Source organism: Corylus avellana, chromosome 3 (assembly GCF_965113065.1).
Source record: "Corylus avellana chromosome 3, dhCorAvel1.hap1.2, whole genome shotgun sequence".
In the NCBI taxonomy this organism is placed as follows: domain Eukaryota; kingdom Viridiplantae; phylum Streptophyta; class Magnoliopsida; order Fagales; family Betulaceae; genus Corylus; species Corylus avellana.
The window spans coordinates 25,379,826-25,402,255 of NC_142492.1; the positions used below are offsets into that span (position 1 = coordinate 25,379,826).

The 22,430-nt window shown below is 36.8% G+C and overlaps 3 protein-coding genes across 6 annotated transcripts; 2 read left to right on the forward strand and 1 right to left on the reverse strand.

The window, feature by feature from the left end:
• Positions 1-302: 302 nt before the first annotated feature.
• On the forward strand, positions 303-7,953 carry NHL8 (NDR1/HIN1-like 8). The gene is made up of 7 exons (XM_059588481.2): positions 303-957; positions 3,503-3,577; positions 3,664-4,180; positions 5,353-5,738; positions 6,456-6,682; positions 6,787-6,934; positions 7,404-7,953. The coding sequence occupies exons 1-7, from the start codon at positions 373-375 to the stop codon at positions 7,530-7,532; spliced, it is 2,067 nt and encodes a 688-aa protein (XP_059444464.2). The 5' UTR covers positions 303-372; the 3' UTR covers positions 7,533-7,953.
• Positions 7,954-8,972: 1,019 nt separating this feature from the next.
• On the forward strand, positions 8,973-16,611 carry LOC132176488 (uncharacterized). 4 transcript variants are annotated; one of them, XM_059588714.2, is made up of 6 exons: positions 8,973-11,780; positions 12,281-12,416; positions 15,324-15,504; positions 15,604-15,708; positions 15,995-16,076; positions 16,195-16,611. In XM_059588714.2, exon 1 carries the CDS (start codon positions 9,518-9,520, stop codon positions 11,744-11,746), a length of 2,229 nt encoding a protein of 742 aa, XP_059444697.2. In that variant the 5' UTR covers positions 8,973-9,517; the 3' UTR covers positions 11,747-11,780; positions 12,281-12,416; positions 15,324-15,504; positions 15,604-15,708; positions 15,995-16,076; positions 16,195-16,611. The 4 variants fall into 4 exon arrangements, with proteins under 4 accessions (XP_059444697.2, XP_059444696.2, XP_059444699.2 ...); XM_059588713.2 differs by having other exon boundaries at positions 15,324-15,708; XM_059588716.2 differs by lacking the exon at positions 15,324-15,504.
• Positions 16,612-16,931: 320 nt separating this feature from the next.
• Positions 16,932-19,952, reverse strand: LOC132175932 (PCNA domain-containing protein). Its single transcript, XM_059588029.2, has 7 exons — positions 19,771-19,952; positions 19,597-19,686; positions 19,367-19,521; positions 18,981-19,101; positions 17,946-18,065; positions 17,787-17,857; positions 16,932-17,399 (listed from the first exon to the last, which is right to left on the reverse strand). Exons 1-7 carry the CDS (start codon positions 19,882-19,884, stop codon positions 17,153-17,155), a joined length of 918 nt encoding a protein of 305 aa, XP_059444012.2. The 5' UTR covers positions 19,885-19,952; the 3' UTR covers positions 16,932-17,152.
• Between the last annotated feature and the right edge of the window lie 2,478 nt (positions 19,953-22,430).

Sequence of the window (22,430 nt, forward strand, 5' to 3'; positions counted from 1 at the left end):
TAACCACCCTGCTTGAACATCCCTATTTAATGCAAAGCTCACTTTAGAATTTGCTTAGAATTGCGTTAATGAATTTAAAAAATACTATTTTTTATTATTAAGATTTTTTGATTTATCAAATATCAATAAATACAAAAGAAAGTTGGAGATGGAGAGTATGCATTTAGTGGATTTAGGAATTTGAGGGATAAATATTTTGGACAAATTTATGATATTTATTTTCGTAAATACAATATATGAATGCTCTCCGTTTCAAAAAAATTGAAACGAGAGGATCCATTTCCGAATAATTGACTTTTTTGGGTTCTCGGCTATATATATATATATATATTAATTGAAGAGTTTGGTGTCAGAGAGCTGTTTGAATCCGCCATGGAAGGAGACAGCAGAAGAGGAGGAAGACAGGACCACCGCCACCGCCACCGCAACCCGCCTCTTCAAATTGATGAGACCTGGACCCTTAGGCCCGCCCTCGATCAGGAACACAATATTGTCCAAGCCCAGCTCTCACCGCCTTCCTCCCCTTCTTCTTCTGCTACAGAAAGCAGAATCGAACACACCGCCGCTAGTTTACCCATCTCATATCGTAACCCCAGAACCCGTCAAAATTCCAAGCGGGTGTCTGAGAATCGGCGCTCCCATGCGGTCAATTCCAAGTTTGTGAAAGAACCTGAGGTGGGTTCTTTGAATAACGAAGTGGGTTCTGTGAATTCTTTGGATTCTCAGATAGGGTCTTTGAGTATTGGGGAGAACGTCAGTGGGAAGCGAGAGAAAGATGATGAGGAGGAGGAGGAAGAAGGGAAGGGAAAAAGTAAGAAAGAGACAGTTGAGGTGTCCGAGTCAAGTGAGGGAGTGGATGGTGTTTTGAAAAGATTGGAAGAGCTGCGGTTGGGCATGGAGGAGCCGGAATTGTCGGAGGAGCAGCTGAGGATTAATGATCAACTGCAGGAGGATGAGGTAATTAAGTTAGTGAACTTGCCAATGATATGAAATTGTAGGTTTTTTAGCTTGGTGATGACTGATGATGGTCTATATGCTGCTCTGCTTATTGCTAAGTAGAGTTTGTTGAATAAGTTGAAACCTTGCTGGAATGGTGCCACGGACTTTGAGGTGAAAATTCTCCCATATGCACTTAAAAAGTTGCTGTCTGGCCAATAGAAATGGACAAATTGTGCAAAAATAAATTAAATCACCATCTTATTGATAAATAATGAGTGTATATTCATCCAAATAATAATAATAACAATAATGTTTGCATGGCCCAAGATCATATTGAACCCAGCTTGAACTGCATATTTGGCTCAAACTTGGCTGATAATGAGGTGAGTTTTTTTTAGTAAACAGTGCTCCTTTAGCCTGTTGGAAACCTTTGTTAAGAGCTAATTCCTATTTAATTTTAGGTCGCTTTTAGGGGCGAAACCAAGGTTTTTATCTGGGGAGTTGGATATACTCTAAATAGAATTTTAAAAGATGTATTTTCTAACAATTGGCTTACGGCTAAATCTTTAAGTTCTTACACAAAAGTATGTTTTCTTAAAACATCATTCATATTAAGGTAATTATAATAAAACAAGTGCACAAAGGGGGGAAAAAACAAAATTGATTATGCTAAGTGTACTTGACGTTCATTTAGCGAGTAAAAAATAACAAGTGCACAAAGGGAAAAATATAAGGAAAAAAAGAGACTCAAGCTTAAAGAAAATATATTTAGAAACTATAATATTATTGGAGCTTACAATAATGAAGAGGTTGGTCTCTTTGGGAGGTACTGAGACACTTATGGTGTAGGGCAGTGGGGCTGGCTTTGCTTAGTGAAATGGATCTTCTCTGCCCCTCTTTGTGACTTTGAAGGTTGAATTGTTTGGAAAGCTTCAAAGGAAAAGGAAAAGTGGAAGAAGAGTGAGGCATAAGCTTTTCTCTTTTTTTTTTTTTTTTTTTTTTTCCTATTCTTTTGAGAAGCTTTTACTTGGAGAAAGAAGGGGATCGCTAATGAGGCATGGTTTTTTTTTTTTTTTTGGCCAGGTTTTCTTTTTTGAGGGGTATTGATGAGAAACACTATTAGGAAAGTAACAAAAATGGCCATAATTATTATTTTTTCCCAGATCTTTGGGTCCTCCCCTTAACTTTGTCCCTCTTGCTATAATGAGAAAAATTATTTCTCCCCATATTATGGATAAAATGAATTGCTCATATTTGCGACACAGTTTAGTGAACATGTTCAATTGGTTCGCATTATTAATGAGAATCAGGTACTGGTGAATGATAATAACGACATAAAAGCTTGAAGATATCCAGAATGTTTCACATTAATTTGAAAAGGACGTGTACTTTGAGTTGCTATTCCCACGAAGAATATGCATTGGAAAAAAGTTTTGAGTTAGAAGTGATATGCCACTGAGATGAATCTGTTGCCAATGCGATGAATCTGTCTTAGTCTCTTCAGGTGAGAGAGAGATTAGGAGGATGCTTCTGTTAAATAAGAGCTATTGGCTGACATAGGATTATGCTTTGGAATCAAATTAGAGTATTACAAGAGGAAGTCCTTGGGTCCGTATTACAGTGTTGCTATCAGATTAAGCACTTTGTCAGTCAACATTTAGGCCCATACATGTTAAGTGTGTTTGGCCTGGTTTGATCTACTGAGTTATCTAGCTTGTTAAAGTAAAATTATGGTATACCTGTACTGAGAGTGTCATGGTTAACATGAAGGAAGACTTGGACATCAAGAAAAATAGGTCTTCCGTAAGGAGTTACTTATACAGCCCCCTGTTAGGTGAAACCTAGGGGAGAGCTGGTTGGAATGGTGTGGTCATGCACTGAGAGCTGACGAGGACAATAAAGAAGTTGAATCTTAAATGGGTGAAATTCATATCTGAACATGTCAGACCAAAAAAAAAGGCAAGGTTTTGAGGTTTTGACCAATTTTTTTGAAAAGATAGCTTAGCCATAAGCCTCCAAGCTACCAAAGGATTGCCTCCTGAGCTGGCTACCATAAGATGTGGCCCGGCCCATTTTTAGCATTTGTATCTATATTTCCTCTCTAGAAATCTTGCAAGCTTTCTGAGTTGCCTTTGTGAAAGTTTTTTTTACCGTCATAAGAGTTTCCAATTATATCTTGCCTAGTTTAGGAATTCCATTCATGAAAGTGTTACGGCCTATGTAAAGTTTGTGTTCATCTATCGGCCATTACTAGATTTTATTTTTTTTAATAATTTCCAAATTAGAATCTGGTTGAAATAGATATTGGACTTGACATCTCAGACCCTTTACCCAGAATTTTATTAAATTAGATAAATTTGTTGTTTGAGAGATGATTGAAATTTTGAAATGCCAAATATTCAATGTTTTGCAAAGCAGAATGAATACGAAGATTTTAGAAGAAATCTTCCTTAATTTTAAAATCATGCCTGTGTATAGAAGAATGATGGCTTTGCGTGGTAGGAACTTTATGACTGCTTTGAATTTCTTGCCCTTTATCATCTTTTGTGTTTTTCTTTTGCAGTTACTTGCTATGGAGTCCATCTACGGAGACAATGTTTTCATGCTTGACAGACACAGCGGCTTAAGATCTTTTCAGGTTTTGCAGTAAGCCAATGTCTTAAAGACAAAAGTTCAATATCCATAAAGAAGTGAATAGTCCAACACCTGTTTGTTATTTTGCAGATTCATATAGACATTGAAGCACAGGGTGAAGTTGCTATTACTGCAAAGCTAAATTCATCTGGTGATTTTGAGACCAAAATTGACAGTTCAGATGATTTCTCATACTCTTTCAAAGTCCAATATCTTCCACCAATTTTATTGACTTGTTTATTACCTAAATCCTACCCAAGCCACATACCTCCTTATTTTACTATCTCTGTTCAGTGGCTGGATTCTAGTAGGATTTCCAATCTTTGCTCCATGCTGGACACAATATGGAGAGAACAGCCAGGGCAAGAAGTCATGTACCAGTGGGTGGAATGGCTACAAAGTTCTTCTCTTTCTCATCTTGGGTTTGATAAAGAAATAATGCTTGGTCCTTATGGCATAAGACATGCAGGAGATAGGCGTGCAGTTTCTGGAATTTTTTCGCCAGATGTTGATATTCCTTCAATAAAAAGTTACGACGATGAGAGACACCATGAGAACTTCCACAAAAACTTGCATGAATGCTGTATCTGTTTTAGTGAGTATGCAGGTAATTGTCAACCTTTGCTTGACGTATTAAATAAGATTTTTTTCCAATGATGTAAGAAAAGCAACGTTTTTGAAAAATGTTTTATAAAATAGATCTTAAAGAATTTAAAACATTATTTACATTATAGCGGTGATATAGATAAACCAACATTCTTTTTATAATACTATTATATATTTTATTACTTTATTACATGTTTTCATTTTTTACCATTAGGATCTTCCAAAATTTACCTATTTGTTTTTAAGCATGTAATCAATGCTTTGAGATTCTTATTTTTACTTTCCAATGACTTTCAAATTGATATAAAAGTAGTTAATGCAATTTTTTTTTTTTGGTTTTAAGACATTTTTAATTATATAATGTTCATCTTTTTAATATATTAAATTCAATAATTTTTTCGTCTTTTAACAATTAACCCGTGCAGCACGATTATTTTGCCTAGGTGAAGCTTAATAGGAGACCCCACACAATGTTGATGGTGCCTTCTTTTGTTTGGAGCAATTATAATTGATAGTTTATCACCTTGGTTATGTTTACTAACTACTTCCAAATAGGTTTATCATGTGTAATGCTAATCCAAAACCAGTTGTTCATTTTCTTGCATCAGGACATTGTCTTTTTTCCTCTGTACAATATTTCAGCCTAAGAGTCTTGTGTTTGTTTTTTTTGAAAGCAAATCCATATAATATGTTATAATTATAAGACTTATATAATGACCAAGGGAAAATCGCTAATCACATCTGTGCTATTACCCCAAAATGACTAGTCAATTTGGAGCTTTTCTAGAATTCCTTATAAAGCATAGTTTCACATAGTAATTAGGCAACTTGAGACTTAGCACTCATGACTATTTTTATAAACAACCTACTTTATGTAGGCTATTCCTCATCTTTGCAATATAGGACTGGAGTATTACAACCTCAGTGTACAACCTGCAGTGATTTAGGCATAGTTGTATATCCCCCCTGAATCATATGTCAAAGGACTTCCATTCTGTCACTGGTTCCAGGCTATGGTATCTTGATCAAGTTGATTTCTTCTCTCAACTGATTTCTTTTGTTAGCTATCTGCATGGATGTTCCAACTTAATATTCCAGTCTACCTTTGGTAAATTTATCATCATTTGACAATCCAATTCATATTATGTTATTTTTCCCTGGTACACATACCAGGTAGTGAGTTCGTTAGACTGCCGTGCGAGCATTTCTTCTGCTGCAAATGCATGAAGATTTATTCTGACATGCATGTCAAGGAAGGTACCATAAACAAACTTCAATGTCCTAATGCAAAATGTGGGGGCATGGTCCCACCCGCATTGTTGAAACGATTACTTGGTGATGCGGAGTATGAACGTTGGGAGTCCTTAATGTTACAAAAAACGCTCGATTCAATGTCTGATATTGCTTATTGCCCAAGATGTGAAACACCCTGCATAGAAGATGAGGACCAGCATGCTCAATGCTCAAAGTGCTTCTTTAGCTTTTGTACACTTTGCAGGGAGCGGCGCCATGTTGGCGTAGCGTGTATGACATCAGAACTGAGGCTTCGTATTTTGCAGGTAAACTTTGTAGATTCTTCTCTTGCATCCTTTGTTGCAATTTATTTGGTCCCTTCTGTGTTATGATGCATGCTTTTCATTTCCATCAAAACAGAATACTTTAGTCTGTCAACACTTTTTTGGTGGAAATACTGTCTTGTACCTTGTGTGGGGCTGGTGGTATACAACAATAGGAAATTGTCCATGGAATTGCTCTGCTTATGGGCCTATGGCTATGGATTCAGTTTTTTCACTTGCACCTTTGAGTTTGAAGTCCCTTTTAGATGGCTTAATTTTTTAGTTTGGTAAAATATAAGCATGTTTGCTTGAGTCTTGAGGACAGGATCTTCACATATCTATGAGGTTATAGCATTGCTTTTGGCCATGTGCTGTATGACGAAAAGCAAGTATGCTTTTTTGTCATTTCTTATTACAGTACACCAATTGCTCCATTGTGTGAGAAACCTCAGGATGTCTTCAGATATTTTTCTCCTTATTAAAAGTGTGTCCTATAAAGTTCTGGCTCGTTCTTTTTTTCTATTTACTTAATGATAGATAGATTGTCCACTGTAACCGGGGCTTTACTTGTTGCTTGATATTCTGCCTACCTTGGTTTATAATGATATCTTCTGTTATTTGAGCTTTTAGGTTTTCTTTATTATTTCCATTTTAGCATTCTTCAAGCTGTAGAAAACTTTCCATATTTCTATAAATTCAGTCTTTGCTTTTTGGTTGCAGGAGCGCCAAAATTCATCTCAACTAAAAGAGGATCAATTGCTTAGAGAACGTGAGATGATCAATGAAATTCTTAGTGTCAAGGAAGTACTTCGTGATGCTAAGCAATGCCCATCTTGTAAGATAGCAATTTCCAGAACTGAAGGTTGCAACAAGATGATGTGTAATAACTGTGGGCAGTATTTCTGCTACCGCTGTAACAAGGCGATTGATGGATATGATCATTTCAGGTATGTGATTTACAACCAGTTTAGATTTTACCAGTTATGCCTGTTTTGTTTCTTCATAAATGTGTGTTTACCGATATTGACTTAATTACTTGTACTCGTTCAAGGGAGGGGACATGTGATCTGTTCCCACAAGAAGCAATTCAGGGGTGGGAAGAGCGCATTAATCCTCGTCAGGTGTTGGGTCAGATTCGAGCTGGATTCTTTGCTCAACATGTTCATGCATGCCCTAATTGTGGCCAATTTAATGCAAAGGTGACTTAAGATTGGGTCTCTCATTTGAAGTTCTGATACTGTTAACGATGGTTATATCCAAGTTGCATGTGTAGGCTGTCACCTCCCAGTATTCTGTTTGCATTTCACATACCTTATTTAGTGAATTGAAATCTTCTTATTATAGAATTATAACCTTCATAATGATGATGCCCCAGCATTTATTATTTTAGAGACAACAGTAAAATTAAAAAGAGAAAGCCCACATTTCATAATATTGAGGATCATGCATCTGGCCATGTCCATGTCAAGATTGAGTCGAAAGTCAACCGGACCCCAAGGCATTGGTTCATCTATGACCGCTGGACTACAAAATTTTTTTCCCTCTTGATTACAACAATTTTAGATGACAACTTTTTCTGTTGAGAGCCGTCTTGAAGATCGTCTTTTTTTTTTTAATCATTTAAAGTCATGGAGTTGCATTAGTTTGACTGATATGGCTTTCTGTCAGGTTGGAAATAACAATCATATATTCTGCTGGGCATGCCAAGTTCATTATTGCTATTTATGCAAAAAGACTGTGAGGCGTAGCTCTCAGCATTTTGGACCCAGGGGTTGCAAACAGCACACGGCGGAGTAGTAGTGATTCAGTGAACACCATCAGATGTGTATAGCCTATTTGAAAGGAGCAAACCAAGCATTTGGTGATAATCTCTTTGAAGAGCACTTGCTACCAAATCTGTTGAGGCTGCTTGTGGTAATTTATATAAAATTCCAGGGTATTGAGGGAAGGCCCTTGTAGTGCAAGGCATTCAATGGCTCCCATCTTGTTCATAATTTGATTCAAACATTTCCTTTGCTTCAGCGCTTTGCCATTACTTTCTTTCCTTTGGGTGATGTTTTGAGTGTAATTTTTGTTTGGTTCCATGTCGGATGTCCTCTGTAGATAGAGAGCTGTTGTTGTACTGAGCATGCTCTTCCAGTTTTGGAGTTGAGAGCTTGAGAGTATTCAACCAGAAAAAAGTGACAAAAAATAAAAACTGAAAACTTTTGAGTTGATTTGTACCATTTTGATAGTTTTAATAAGCTGGTATAAGCACACGTTTATGCTAAAAGCTTCGTGTTTCTTTGGCTGACATTAATTTTCACAAGTGTTTGATTTTACAGAATATTAATGTTACTCTTTACACTTATTTCACATCGGTTGACGTTAATTGTTTTAAGTGACTTTTTATGTCAGTCACTACTTTATTATTATTATTTTTTTAAATAAAAAGTCACTTAAAATAAATTATGCTAGCCTGTGTGAAGAGTAGCATTACTCTTTACATAAACGAGCATAAATTTTTTGGCATTATCATACTTTTTGTTGCATTACTATAACATATAAAATGGTGCTGAGTAAATTAAAACTAATTGATGCTTGTTCTATGTTATCATCCTCAAACAACATCTAGACTTGCATTGTCCATCTCTTTCTGTTGATGTGGATTTTTTGAGTCTAATCTCTCAATCTCATCGGATGTCTGAAAAATTACCAAACTGACCTAAAATGAAATATAGGTCATGCAATTAGTAATCATACAAAACATGTCTAAGATGACAATTTTAGAACCAAATGCATATTTAAAGAGCGTGAGAAATACAAAAAAAAAAAAAAAAAAAAAAAAAAAAAAAAAAAAACTTTGAATGCATAAATAAAATATGATCATATCTTCAAAATATGTCAAAAGACTATTCTACCTTAGAATTTCATTTGGGATGAAGTTTTTTTTTTCAAATTGAATCGGAGAAAAAAATTTCCAGTTCATGACATGTAGGCATTCTCTACCTCCATTTGACATTGCTCTATTAGGCTTTCTCTCATTGCTACCTCTCGTAGAAGTTTGAGCAATTCTAATGTGACCGATCATCCTTTTAGACCAGTTACTAATCATAACCTTGGCCCTTTTTAGGCGGATTCCTCCTCTTTTTTATTTTTTTCTTTACCCCATTTTTACTTTTAATGATAGCTTGAATAAACTAAAGAAAAATAAAAAAGAAATAGCATTGAAACCTCCTAGGATTTATAATCGCTAAAACGGGCGGTTTAGTACAGTTCCTTTCTTCTACCGCTGAAGCGGGCGCACAGGCGGTTCAGTTCTGTCCAACTTTCTTCTTCTGCTAAAACGGGCGCATAGGCGGCCGTTTTCATGCTCCTATGCTGCAGAGGGCCATGCTTCTCAGCTTTCAGGCACAGAAAAATCTCTCAAACACTACAAGCCTCACCTTCTTGTCCGGCTTTTGATTGACCCACCTCTGTCTCTCTCTCTCTCTCTCTCTCTCTCTCTGTGTGGGAATCATAGACTCCTCAAATAGAGGTACTTCTATTATTTCCAACCTTTTTTTGTTGTAAATACCTGTTAACTTTGTCATATATAGCCCGCAGTAAATTTGGTTTTTCTCGAGCATAATTTCTTCTTCGTCAAGAATGGTGTTCTGGGTAGTCTTTATTTTTAGTTTTTGAGCAAAAAAGACTGGGTTTTGAGAAGCTTCAATGGTGGAATAGCGTTGGGTTTCATTGACCCCAAAGATTTGGTATGAGGCAGTTTGTGGTATTGTTTGAAAAAATCGAATTGGGGGTTGATGGGTATTTGCTCATGTTCAAGGATATTTTTAGCTGAGTCGTGTTTACTCCGGAACCAAGTCATTCTCCGCGAAAAATGCATTGTTAGAGGTTATTATGCTGCTGCTTCTGCAATTTTTTCAGAAGACCATATGTTCGATGAAAATCCTAAAATTGAAACTAATTTAATTGATAAAGTTAATATGCCGAGAAACAGGTCACGTATCCGGAAAAAGCCCAAACTATTTCCGTTAGTTGGCAGAGTTTTCAAGTCTTTGGATTGGATTGGATTTCCATACTTTTCAACAGCCGTGAGAAAGTATGGATTTTCTCATTCAATCGATGCATTTAGAATTATTGTTCATATATTCGCATTAGCTAGGATGCATATGGAAGTTCATGCTTTGCTTAGAGATATCATTAGATATTATAATGAAGTTGGTTATGATGCGTTTGAATTGTTTCCAACTTTACTGGATTCATCTCAGCATGCGGTGAGATCGATTGTTGTATTTGATGTACTAATAAAAGTATTTGCGGCCAATTCAATGCTTGAGAATGCTGTGGATGTGTTTATGCGGGCTAAAAGTATTGGCCTTAAACCAGATATGTTTTCGTGTAATTTCTTATTGAAGTGTTTGGTGGAAGCAAATAAAGTGGAATTTGTTAGAAGTTTATTTGAAGATTTAAAAAACTCTGGACCATCACCTAACGTTTACACGTACACAATTATGATGAACTTTTACTGTAAAGGACATCTTTGTCAGGATGTAGATATTGGACAAGCGACTGAGATTCTCAAAGAAATGGAGATGAGTGGGGAAAACCCAACTGTTGTGACATACGGTACATATATCCATGGACTTTGTAAAGTTGGTTGTGTCGAGTTTGCCTTGGAATATATTCGGAATTTGAGATGGAGAAACCAGCCTGTGAATAATTATTGTTATAATGCTATTATATATGGGTTTACCCAAAAAGGTGAAGTATATGAAGCTTTGAAAGTTTTGGAAGAAATGAAGAGCTTTGGAATATCGCCAGATGTTTACAGTTACAGCATTTTGATTGATCGGTTTTGCAAGATGGGGGATATTGAGAAAGGTCTGAATTTGATTGAGGAAATGGGTCAATATGGTTTGAGACCATCTCTAGTTAGCTATAGTTCACTCTTCTATGGTCTATGTAAGGGCGGACTGATGGACATCACACTAGACATGTTCCATAATCTTGGGGATGCTGGTTATAGATACGATCATATCGCTTATGAAATCTTAATCAATGGATTTTGTATGCAGGGCGATATGGATTCTGCCTGTAAACTTTTGGAGGAGATGATCAGCAATAATTTGGTTCCTGATGCTTCTAATTTCCAGAGTCTGATTCATGGGTTCTGCAAGTTGGGCCTCTTAGATAGGGCCTTGGAAGTTTTCAATATCATGCTACTTCATGGTGTCTTGCCTAATACCATCACTTGCAATGTTATAATTGATGGATATTGCAAGGAAGGGCACTTGGAGGAAGCCTTGAAACTTATGGATGAAATGCAAGACCTAGGCATTTTCCTTAACTCATATACCTATAATGCAGTTATTGACAGGCTGTGCAAGGAAAGAAAATCAGAAAAAGCTTGGGAAATTTTTCCTCAAATGCTTAAGAGGAATGTACTACCTGGAGTTGTTAATTATGGTACGCTAATGGATGGTTTTGCCAAACAATCAAATTTTAGGAAGGCCTTGATGTTGTACACAAGAATGCTAAAAGTTGGGGTCATGCCTGACACAGTCACGTATTCAATTCTTATTAACATATTTTGCCGAAGACACAAAATGCGTGAAGCATATAAATTGTTCAAGGAAATGACTGAAAAAGGTTTGGTTCCAGATAAGATTTCTTACACATCTTTGATAGCTGGGTTTAGCAGAACTAAAGACATGAAGAAGGCTTGGGCATTGTTCGCTGAAATGTTGAGGAAAGGCCATATGCCCAGTGTTGTAACTTATACCTGTTTAATTTATGGTTTTTGCAATTTGCAACGCATGGACATGGCTAACTTGTTGGTTGATGAAATGAAGAGGAACAAAGTGACTCCAGATGTGGTAACTTACACTGTTCTCATCACTTGTTACCATAGACTTGGAAATATTGAAAGAGCACGTGAGTTATTTGATGAAATGAAGGCAAGTGGTATTGCTCCAGATGGTATGGCTTTGCACTGGGGAATAAAAGCTGGTGCAGTATCCAAAAGCTAGGAAGCTGAGGGAATGGCGTTGTGAGGACCAGATGGTATATTACTACTACTCACTTTACCTTTGTATAGTTTGCTATTTCAAACTTTATAGACTAGTTTGATCCACAAAACTTCTAGTGAAGCTAATTATATTCAGTTTTCCACATTTTGTCTACAATTCTGAAAATATACGGCCATAAGAAATCCCTTTGCTCAGACACTGGTAGATATACAATTTTCTTAAGATCCAAATTTTTGTTTAGTATTCTGAAAGATATATCATTCACAACCAAGAAAGGAAGCATGTCATATTTACTTCTTTTTTTTTCTTATATCATTCACAACCAAGAAAGGAAACATATGATATTTACTTCTTCTTTTTCTTTGGGGGGGAGGTTCTGAAATTTGAACCATGAAGTGCATAAGTCCAAAACCTGTCTGCGCTTATGCCATTGGTTTCCTTCATGGTACTTGTTTAGATAGTGTACTTCTTCTTGAATTTAAATTTATTGAAGGAATTATGATGATATCCTATTTCTTTCACTTTATGCTACAGTATTAGTGAAGCAGATAATACTTATGACTCGAGCTTTTTGGTGATTGAAGAGGGATTTATTTCTGGATAATACAACTTAAGGAGTACACAATTGGATTGGTTATGGAGTTGGATAACATTGCAAAAGCCACCTTCGGTAAGTATTCTGGGAACCCCTTCTCATTTAAAACTCTTGTAGTAATTTTGAATTTTTTTTTTTTACAAGCATTTACATCTTCTCATCACATTATTCCGCATCGTTTTCAATAATAATGCACGGCAAAAATAACTTGTGTATCATCATGAAAGCCATATGCAGGTGAGTGCATTACAGTTTTTCTTTGTATTTTGCTAAAACATTGTGACATGTACGATATGCTTTTGATTCATAACTGATAACGAACTATTTCTTCCCTTAAAAGAATTGTCAAATATAAACTACGGAGTACCGAAGTTAGGAATATTTTGATGCTTTAGTGTCTGGTATATGTTACATCAATTATTTCAAAAGCTTAAAATTATAGGAAATTGTGAATTTAAGCACTTAACCATTATTCTAATGCTCCCCTCTCCCTATGTGTGGGCTCAAACAGTCCTCAATAAATGGGTCCAAAACATGGGATTTAAACTTTTTTTAGATGGATGGTAGAATAGAGTGAGAATTCAAACTCAAGATAACTTGCTTTGATAACATGTTAGATTATTAGTTGTCCTAAAAATTTAAGCCGATAGGATTAATCACTTAACCATTATTCTAATAGTATTACAACATTTATAGATTTAATCTACCACCCATAGAGGCCAATTTTAAGGGTGGTCGGTCATCCCCCAAGCCATCTTAATGGGTGGCAAAATTACCCCCAAAGGCTGTTGGAGATAGCTTGGGGGTGGTCAGCCACCCCCTCAAGCCACCTTTGTGAGTGGCTGAACTACTCAAAAGGCCTTTGGGCTTGGCCCGCCACAAGATAGTTTTGGGGGTGGTTGGCCACCCCAAGGGTGGTCAAACAAAACCCCTATTTTTTTTTCTTTATTTTTTATTTGAGAGTAGAATTGTAATGAGTAATGCTACGTACTACACCACTACCCCACCTCCAACCTATTAGACTGATATGACAATGCCCATCAGCCAAGTGGGATAGAGGTGAGATGGGGTGTAATATGTAGCATTAATAAATTGTAATTGCGTGAGGGTCATGTCAAAAAAATGGAGGCAATCTGTATGGAGTGATTGATTTGATACAGGAGCTTACCAGAAGGATTGCGTTATATCGTCCAAAATGAAGCTGTCCTTCATTTCATGGAACATGCAGGTGGTGATGATAGAAACCTAGGGTTTCTTTTTTTCTTTTTAATAAGTAATCGAGATATCATAAAAAGCGTAAGGCGTCCCTAGGTACACAGGGAGTATACAAGAGAAGCCACTTAACTAGTAGGAGCAAAAAGAACAAGAAAATCATGATAACTAATTTTTTTATTAGTAATGTATATTTAATCAAAGCGAAGAGAGACGTAACCCTAGTACATAAGGCGTATGCTAGAGAACCCAAAAATTGTAGAAAAAGAAGCACATAACTCCAAAACAATCAGAACAATTAGAGACATGCACACTATTTATTTCAAGCCACTTTCCATGTAAACAAGGATTGTAGCATCATCTTCTTTATCTCTAGCAAACCACTCTCATGATCTTCAAAACTCTTTGTGTTCCGCTCTAACTTCCCAACAAATCACTCACCCTTCAAGGCCTAACCCAATCAACACCAAACAGCTGAAAAAGCATATTCCACAATTCAATTGCAAATTCACAGTGAAGGAATAAATTATCAATAGACTCCCTACACTTCTTACACTGTTGAGTTACACATACAACATCACAATAGCATTCCTCTTTCGTAAATTATCCAAAGTTAACCTTGAAGGGTTGACTCAAGTGGTCAACTTTCCACATACTCTTCCAAGGGAGATTGAACCTTACATTATTAGATAATACGACTCTTTTTTTTTTTTTAAGTAATGTGCTTGATAATGTGACTTAACTTCACATGTTTTCCTTTTAGATGGAATCCAACAATATGTATACTAGCCTCAATGCCTTACTCTTGGAGAATACAACATCTAGAAAATCATGATAATTAATTGCCAAAAGAGAGACAAAAGCAGTTATTCAAAGATAAGAAGCTTGGGGTTTCTATCATTTGTTAATCAGAAAATAAAGGGGGCAAAGAGATAAATCAATTGCTTCAAGAGGATTGAGCCTCTGAATAATCACTTTGAGGGGACCAACCTCCAAATGCCTTATGGAATTTGTATTTCTTTTCTCTGAATTGACCATATAGGAAAATAAAGGGAGCGAAGAGATAAATCAATCCCTTCAAGAGGATTGAGCCTTTGAATAATCACTTCGACGCGACCAACCTCCAAATGCCTTAGGAAATTTGTATTTCTTTTCTATGAATTGAAACTGTTTCCCATACCTTTAGCCTCAAAACCACATATATCGGCCAATCTGAACTTGGATTTATCAATAAGCCATATACCTTGCCCTCCATAAACTATATAAAATGTGACACACTAGACCCACTGATATTGGTTGCAACCTTGTTTTTCTAGATCAGTATTATTAAGCTTTTACATATATGATTTAGTGTAACCTACAACATAATGACGCAGTAGAAGGAATACATCACGAGGCATCAATACATCGTCTATAATGTATACTTGTTTAGAAAATCTGCTGGAACTGTTTCTTAGTCAGTTCCTTAATATCTTCATCTTGTCTGTTATTCCAGTGCTGAACAACCTTGGTTCCATTGAAAAGACTTAGAAGCGTCAAAATTGAGTTGTCTGCTTATAGAATTAAAGGTTTCATACAATGTTAAACTAGTAAAAGATTCTTTTGAGCACTATTAGTGTTATATAAATGCAGTTTGGTAACTAAGTTAGCTTAAGAATAATTTGTAAGCTTGTCTTCAAATATAATTATTTCTCAATCCAAAGCAGTTGCCTTATAATTGTTGGTTCAATCTATAATGAGTACCATTAATTTTTATTTTTATGTTTTTAGCGAAAAGACAGGAGGGGGCGACCAAAGTGGCTATTCTACTTGGGCATGACTATAGTAGCAACTGCCTGCTTGAAACCAATGATAGGAGGGGCCTAGACAGACAGGGAGACTGCAGGCACTCCCTCAAACTGGTTTAGCAAAACTGTGGTCCAACCCCACCGAGGACACTAGTGCCACCCAAGTCGGTGGTGTACCATTGGTGTTTATATTTGTGTTTTGCTATATTTGACCTCGTGCATTCTTTTTATTTTGTGTAATTGAATTTACATGTATCTTGCAGATGCTATGAGCAATGCTCAAACCCTTGGAAACTCTCTAAAACCTCCCAATAAGGCAAGATATGGTTATTTCTCCAAATTTAACTTGGAAAAGTGGAATCTTTTTGGTGAGTATGAAGCAGTATCTTTTTCTGTTAATGTTTTTGCTTATAGAAATCACATTTTAGAAGATATACTTTTGTGTTGATTTTATCAGAAAATAAATAATGACGTGTAGATTGCCTTAACATTAGTCCAAGCAATATTCATGATAGTTTCTTTTTCTTATGTCAACAGACCTAGGCATCTGTTACATTACTATTATATGCTCTGAATTTATTTTTGAAATAGTATGATTGAGCATAAACTTTGTGGTCCTTTTAATGAAAGGAAACATTTATTATGTTCTTGTAGATTATCAAGATGTAGGAAAGATAAAAACAAAACAAAGAGAAGACTACAGTTGGCTACCCTTAGCTTAATTGGTTTTTTCAAGGTCAAAGCTTGTTCTTTCTCTCTACTGTGTTTTCTAATTGAGCTTTTTTCTAATAGTTGGTAACTTGGTGCTAGGTTGATGGGCTCTCTTATTTGTTTTTCTTTGTGTATGTGCGCAGGTGAATATTGTCTGTTTGGGTCAAGTATAGCTACTGTACCAGTAAAGAGCAAAAAATAACTCAAAGGTGGAAGGCATTGCAAGGACGAAGCCAACAGGGGTTGGTGCAGCAAAAAAAAAAAAAACAAGACAATCTATGATTTGCCGCAGCCCGCAAGACCTTGTGTATCTTATTATGTCGCTTCCTGAGTGGAGCTAGCTTTGAACAACAATGACCACAAAAACTGCGATGACAACAATGACAGTTGCAGTGGATGGATACTAGGAGTATTCTTTGATGAGCAACAGTGTTTTTATATTAATGTTTAATCTCGACATTTCACTTGAAATGGAGAAGATCCTGATTGTCGTAATATATGTTGTTTTGACAGTCTTACGATTAGTGCTAATACAACAGATCAACAAATTCTATTAACTATTTTAAAAGCAAGAGACTTTTTTTTTTATCAACTCCGACTCTTAACTTTTCAAAGATAGAGGCAGCTCAAAAACCACCTCATCAAAAGTGTGTTGAATGTTTTTCTGACTATTCCAACTCCGGCGAAAGCCAGAGTCCAAAGATGCCTTTTCAATTCCATTGAAATTTTTTGTTAAAATTAATTCGAATCGCTAGCAATCTAAGCAATAAAATTGTTGAAAATCTTTGTCCTGAGTCCTCTGATTTAAGCAATCTTGATTCCTTGAGTTGGGCAATTGTTTCGACAAACACAGAGAGAAAACAAATATACTAAAAAATACCAAACCAAATATACTAAAAAATATCAAGTATGGAACGAGAATTCAACACGAAACTGAAGTATGGAATTAGAACAAGCATTATGAACTATGATAAAGATGTCCTTGTTCCCTAATCATGCATGAAAAGTATATACAAAAGTAGCATAAAAGGGGAATGCTGGGAGACCGTGAGATTCATTGACAAGGAACAATGTGCAACAAGTTGCCATAAATAGCAAATGTCAATCATTTACAGTGTCTTCATCTTCCTCAGGTTTCACAAAGAACTCGATGTAAGCAATTCGGCTGGGTTGCTGATAGCCAGCAGAATCAATGTGTGGGTGAGAAACGGATGTTCTTGCAACTGAAACCAGGTGCTGAACTTTCAGCATTCCACCTCGCCCCACAGTCACCTTGCTTCCTCTGTTATCTTTAATAACGCTGCTGGGTATATTTGAAGTTGTTGCTCGAAGGAACTTGTATTTGTACCTGTTAAAATTAGGGTGAGAACCAACGCGAGCCCAACACAAAATTAGTAGGTTAGGGTTAAAGGGTTTGACTTGTCTAATTAAAATGATCAAGTTAGGGTGACCTATATAGTCTTATACTCATATCTTAACACGACTCAAACTCGACATGCGACATTAGGGCTGTCAATTTTTGACATAACCAACGAACCCGACATAATCCTAACATGAAATTAGCGGGTCATGGTTGAGAGATTTGACCCATTTAATTAAACCTAGCAGTCTTATACTCATGTCTCAATATGACCCGAACCTGACACGTGAATACAAATTGCCACAATTTGTAAATTTCACTAGAGCGAAATGGTGCATTACATGAAACCAATTAAGAAAAAAAATAATAGAGTACCTATAAGAAACTTGACGATCACAGCTAAATGCGGTCAAGAGATCAGTATTCACATAATACATGAAGTCTATCTGCAAGATAGACAAGGATTTAAACCTGTGAAAATATTACATACCTGATAAAGTAGGTGCTTTCTTCCAAGTTATAAGCAAACCTTACCTGCAAGTCTCCATGGCCTTCACCTTTAAAGGTGACAGAAGGAGGAACTGGTTGTAGCATGATCTGAATGCTTGATCCAGGCCATTCAAGATCATCAATAGCTTCCTTCAACGCAGCGGACTGGGGTTTAAATATCATGATTTTGAATTATTAGATGTGGTTCATGATTACAACAGTAGGCAACAAAATAAACAACGCATGCGCTGAAAACCATACTTATTCACCTATTAGAGGAATATTTTCATATTCAATTGCTATTTCTCTCGAAAACACACACACACACATGCACATAACATAACATACCTCCTCCGACACATCAAGTACCACAACCAAACAGTTTAAGCTCATTTTATAATGAACTTTTTAGTAAATAACGAACTTGGAAAATTATGTTTGAAGTTTTACAAATGTGGAAAGAATTAACAATGGCAAGAAGGTGATTAATAAAAAGAAGGCTTTTTTGAGATTAAACATAGTGAACTTTCAAAATGGCATATGCGCTAGTTACCTCACAAAACCTTATATCCAACTAATTGGGATGAACAGCAGAAATCCTGTCTCACCATCCAGCACTAGACATTTTGCATAATTAATATGAACAGTAACGCTAAATACTACACTCCCATCTCACCCACATCCTACTCAGCCCTTGTTAAAAAAAAAGAAAAATTCATAAGCTAATGAGCACTGCCACATCAGCCTAGTGGATGGAAATGTAATATTTAGCATTACTTTGATATGAATGAATAAATTCTAACATTAAATGACGAACGGAATTTTCTTAACATACTACTATTAGCATGTATTAGAGAATATTAATTCAAACCACTAAAAAGAGCCAAATTATGGTGGAAAGAAAATTGCAACTTTTAGGGGCCACCAAGTGTAGGTGATGCTCAAAAGAGAGTACAATCACACAAGCACCATATGCATGCATTAGAATGCAGAGAAGCAGAAGAAGTTAGAGAAAGAGCAGCTTCAAAGCTACCCACTCTCATGCATTAGAAGACTAGATGATAAACCGAGAGAGTATACCTTAACAGTAAAACTGAGTGGCATGCTTCCAGCAGGTTCAAAATTGTAGTCCCATGAAATTGTGTCAGGGATTCTTGTCCTGATCTCCGCATAAATGCAAGCATCCAGGGAATCAACAGACCTTAAAGCACAAATACAATAAAGCATCAAAGTAGAATTCAGATTATAGAATCCGCCCGTTAGAATATTAATTAAACACTTTTACAATTTCTTAGCAGTTTAAACTTTTAGGATAATTGGTGATTTAACATGGTGTTAAAGCAAAAATTCGGAATTCAAACATTGTCTCGATCATTTTCCTCTCATATAAATTAAATATTTTAAAATATTAACTAAAACGATTAAACCAATCATTTCAACTTAAATTTTAAGACAAGCTAACATACTTGAGAAGGAGCTGCATATCAGGTCCGGGATATCGAATTTCAATCATGGTAGAACGACCCGGAACCGAAAATGTGTTCAAGCAATCCACCAAGAGGCCCAAGCTCACACCAAACCGGGGCCGCCCTTGCGCGCCGTACTCGTAACGAATGAAAAGCTACATGCGGAAATTAAACAACGTAAGTCCCGAAACTCCCTGTTTGGCCAAAAGGGAAAAAGGGAAATCGGGTACCTCGCGCTGAAGATAGACTTTGGCCTGAAGACAGCCGGTTTCCTCCACAATGAATACGACGCCGTGTTCTGACAATTCCACGATTGCGTCCTGATTAGCGAAGCGAAAATCAATCAGAAGGCAATCACGGAAAAATGTGAGGAATGTGAAGAGAAAAGGGGGAGCGGGGACCACCTGGAGGCGTTTCCATCGGACGGCGGTGAGGGCATCGACCATGCCCTGGACGTTGTCCAGCTGGCACACCAGATCAGGGGCTTCGGGCTCTACCCCCGTCGCCGACGAGCTCATGCTCTCTCTCTCCTTTCCTTTTTCCCGCCAAATATGTTATCGGCTAAAGTCCCCAAACAACAGTCCTCGTGCTCTTTTCTATTCGAAAAGAGTATCTTGGAAAATGCTCGGATAATGCATCCGTGCAGTAAAAATTAACTTTTTGATCAACAATTACCTGTAAAAATAAAAATTAATAATTAATATTTACTGTCACATTATTATAATAGTTGTATGATAGTCATATAAAATTTTACTAAATATTATTTCTCGTGATGATTAATATACAAAGACTAAAGTTACTTTTCACACTCCTTTTAAATGAGAGCAGCTGCTGTTCGGTCATGGCAAAAAGGAGGAGGTTTTTGCCACCAATAAGAAGTTGCCACCTAACCCAATCCTATCAAACTTAAGTTTACAAAATAAACACAACTACATCTGATTATTAATTTAAAATATTATTAATCTTAAAAAAAAATTGAAGTCCCAAGTCAGGAGAAGCAACCACCCAACAAGGGGTGGCTCACCGGCCACCCCCAGTAGCCATGGGTGGCAGCGGGAGCCACCCCAGATTTGTCTGGGCTGCCTCGCGGCCACCCCAGCCACCGCTGGGGGTGGCGCGAGGCCACCCCAGAGACCGCGGGCCACCCCCTTGGTGGTGGGGGTGGCCGCGCGAGCCACCCCATAGGCCCTGGGGTGGCCCGCGAGCCGCCCCCCTGTGGTGGCGAGGGTGGCCCGCGCCAACTCAGATCCTGTTGGGGTGGCCCGCGCCACACCAGATCTTGCTGGGGTGGCACACCGGCCACCCCCAACAACATTTTGGGGTGGCGCGGGCCACCCCATGGTCAAAGCAACCGGAGAGAGACAGAGAGAGGGCGAGAGATACCCGCCCAGGGTGGCTCCCCAGGCCACGGGTTGGCCGCGCAGGCCACCCCCAGTCCACGGGGTGGCTCCTCGACCACCCCAGCGCCGCCCTTCTCGGCTTTGTGTGGGTTTTCTCTCCCTCTCTCTCAGTCTCTCTCCATCTCTCTCTCTTCTCGGTAGATCTGAGCAGTGATGGTCGGGACTGCGTGGCGGCGGCGCAATTTGAGATGGGCAGCACCGGTGGGACCAGGCGGCGGCGGGCGGTCATGGTTGTAAAGGGTGCTGTGCGTCTGAGGTGTGGAGAATGAAGAAATAATCTGGTGTTTTGGTTTTATTTTCTTAACTTGTTCCATGCTGAGGTGTCACATTTACATTGGTGGGCAGAAAATGGGGGTTTTTTGCCACAACCAAACGGAAGTTATTCTCCTTTTAAATTTGTTCACGTATCATGTTAATTAGTATAAAATATATATAATAAATAAGTATGAAGAATAATATTGTATCTCACATTTTTATCCCAAACAATGCTATGCATTATTTCTATCTTTTCAAAGCTTACGTGGTGTGATCTTTCCAATCATTTAATGCATAGAAATTTAGTTTTTGGTTGAGAGAACCATGTCATATGGTCATATCAACCTAAGGAGGATTGGAGAGGAACGACGAATGAGTATAATTACTCTGTTATCTCGCATTATTAACACGATAATATGATAGTCTTAACTAACCTTTTGACTTTTTCTTTTTTAAATGACTTGTCCTATAGATGGTTGCAATTGTCACATTAGTATTGTATGTTAATTGTGGAATAAAAATGTAGTTTTTAACTTCTTCTTTTTTTGTTGACATGTCCACACAAGGGAAATGGGATGGATGATTCGAATAAGTCAATTATTAATGAATAATGAATAATGTTATATACACTATTATTATTTCACTATATTAACATGACATTGTCAATCCATCATAAGATTTTTTTTTTTTTTTTTTTTTTCTTTTTAACAATGACTTATTTAAGGGTGGATTGACAATGTCACGTCATACTAGCATTACTCATTATTAATCAATGAAAAATGATATTTAGTAGACTACTATAACACTTAAAATTAGTCATTGATTCTTCTTTTTTACAAGCGCTTGTTAATTCAAATGCTAATTTTAACTGCCACATCATCTTAATTGTATGATCAGGGGCGGAACTAGAATATTTAGTTTGGGGGGGGGGGCAAAAGTTAATTTTTAAAATTTTATTTTTTTGGAGAGCACCCCTTGGCTTGGGGGGCTGGGATCTCCCAAGCCCAAGGGTTGTTCTACTCCTGTGTATGACAGTCCTATAACAATGTACTAAATAATATTATTCTTAATAATTAAATGAATAATACTAGATATTATACTATCATCCCGATAATGGATATCGGCTCTTGAATTAGTCATTGGTAAAAAAAAAAATTAGAAGATAGATCGATAATGTGATATTAGTATAATGAGATAGAAATATAATATTTAATATTTCTCTAATTAAATAAATAAGTTAAATTATTTCATTAATTATGAAGGGTAATAATAGTCTACTAGAGATTAGAAGATCAAATCCTTATTTTTACGGCCACTACAGTTATATGATAACATATAGAAGTCCATTAAATATTTTTTTTTTTTTTTTTTTAACAATATATACTTCTTAAATATTTTGTTAATATCAT

Coding starts and splice junctions, on each gene's coding strand:
- LOC132175932 (XM_059588029.2), bottom strand. CDS start 19,884: ATGAGCTCGTCGGCGACGGGGGTAGAGCCCGAAGCCCCTGATCTGGTG. Junction 18,066..18,980: donor CACTCAGTTTTACTGTTAAG/GTATACTCTCTC, acceptor TTTAAACCCCAG/TCCGCTGCGTTGAAGGAAGC. Junction 17,858..17,945: donor AAGGCCATGGAGACTTGCAG/GTAAGGTTTGCT, acceptor TCTATCTTGCAG/ATAGACTTCATGTATTATGT.
- NHL8 (XM_059588481.2), top strand. CDS start 373: ATGGAAGGAGACAGCAGAAGAGGAGGAAGACAGGACCACCGCCACCGC. Junction 4,181..5,352: donor CTGTTTTAGTGAGTATGCAG/GTAATTGTCAAC, acceptor TACACATACCAG/GTAGTGAGTTCGTTAGACTG. Junction 5,739..6,455: donor TGAGGCTTCGTATTTTGCAG/GTAAACTTTGTA, acceptor TTTTGGTTGCAG/GAGCGCCAAAATTCATCTCA.
- LOC132176488 (XM_059588713.2), top strand. CDS start 9,518: ATGGGTATTTGCTCATGTTCAAGGATATTTTTAGCTGAGTCGTGTTTA.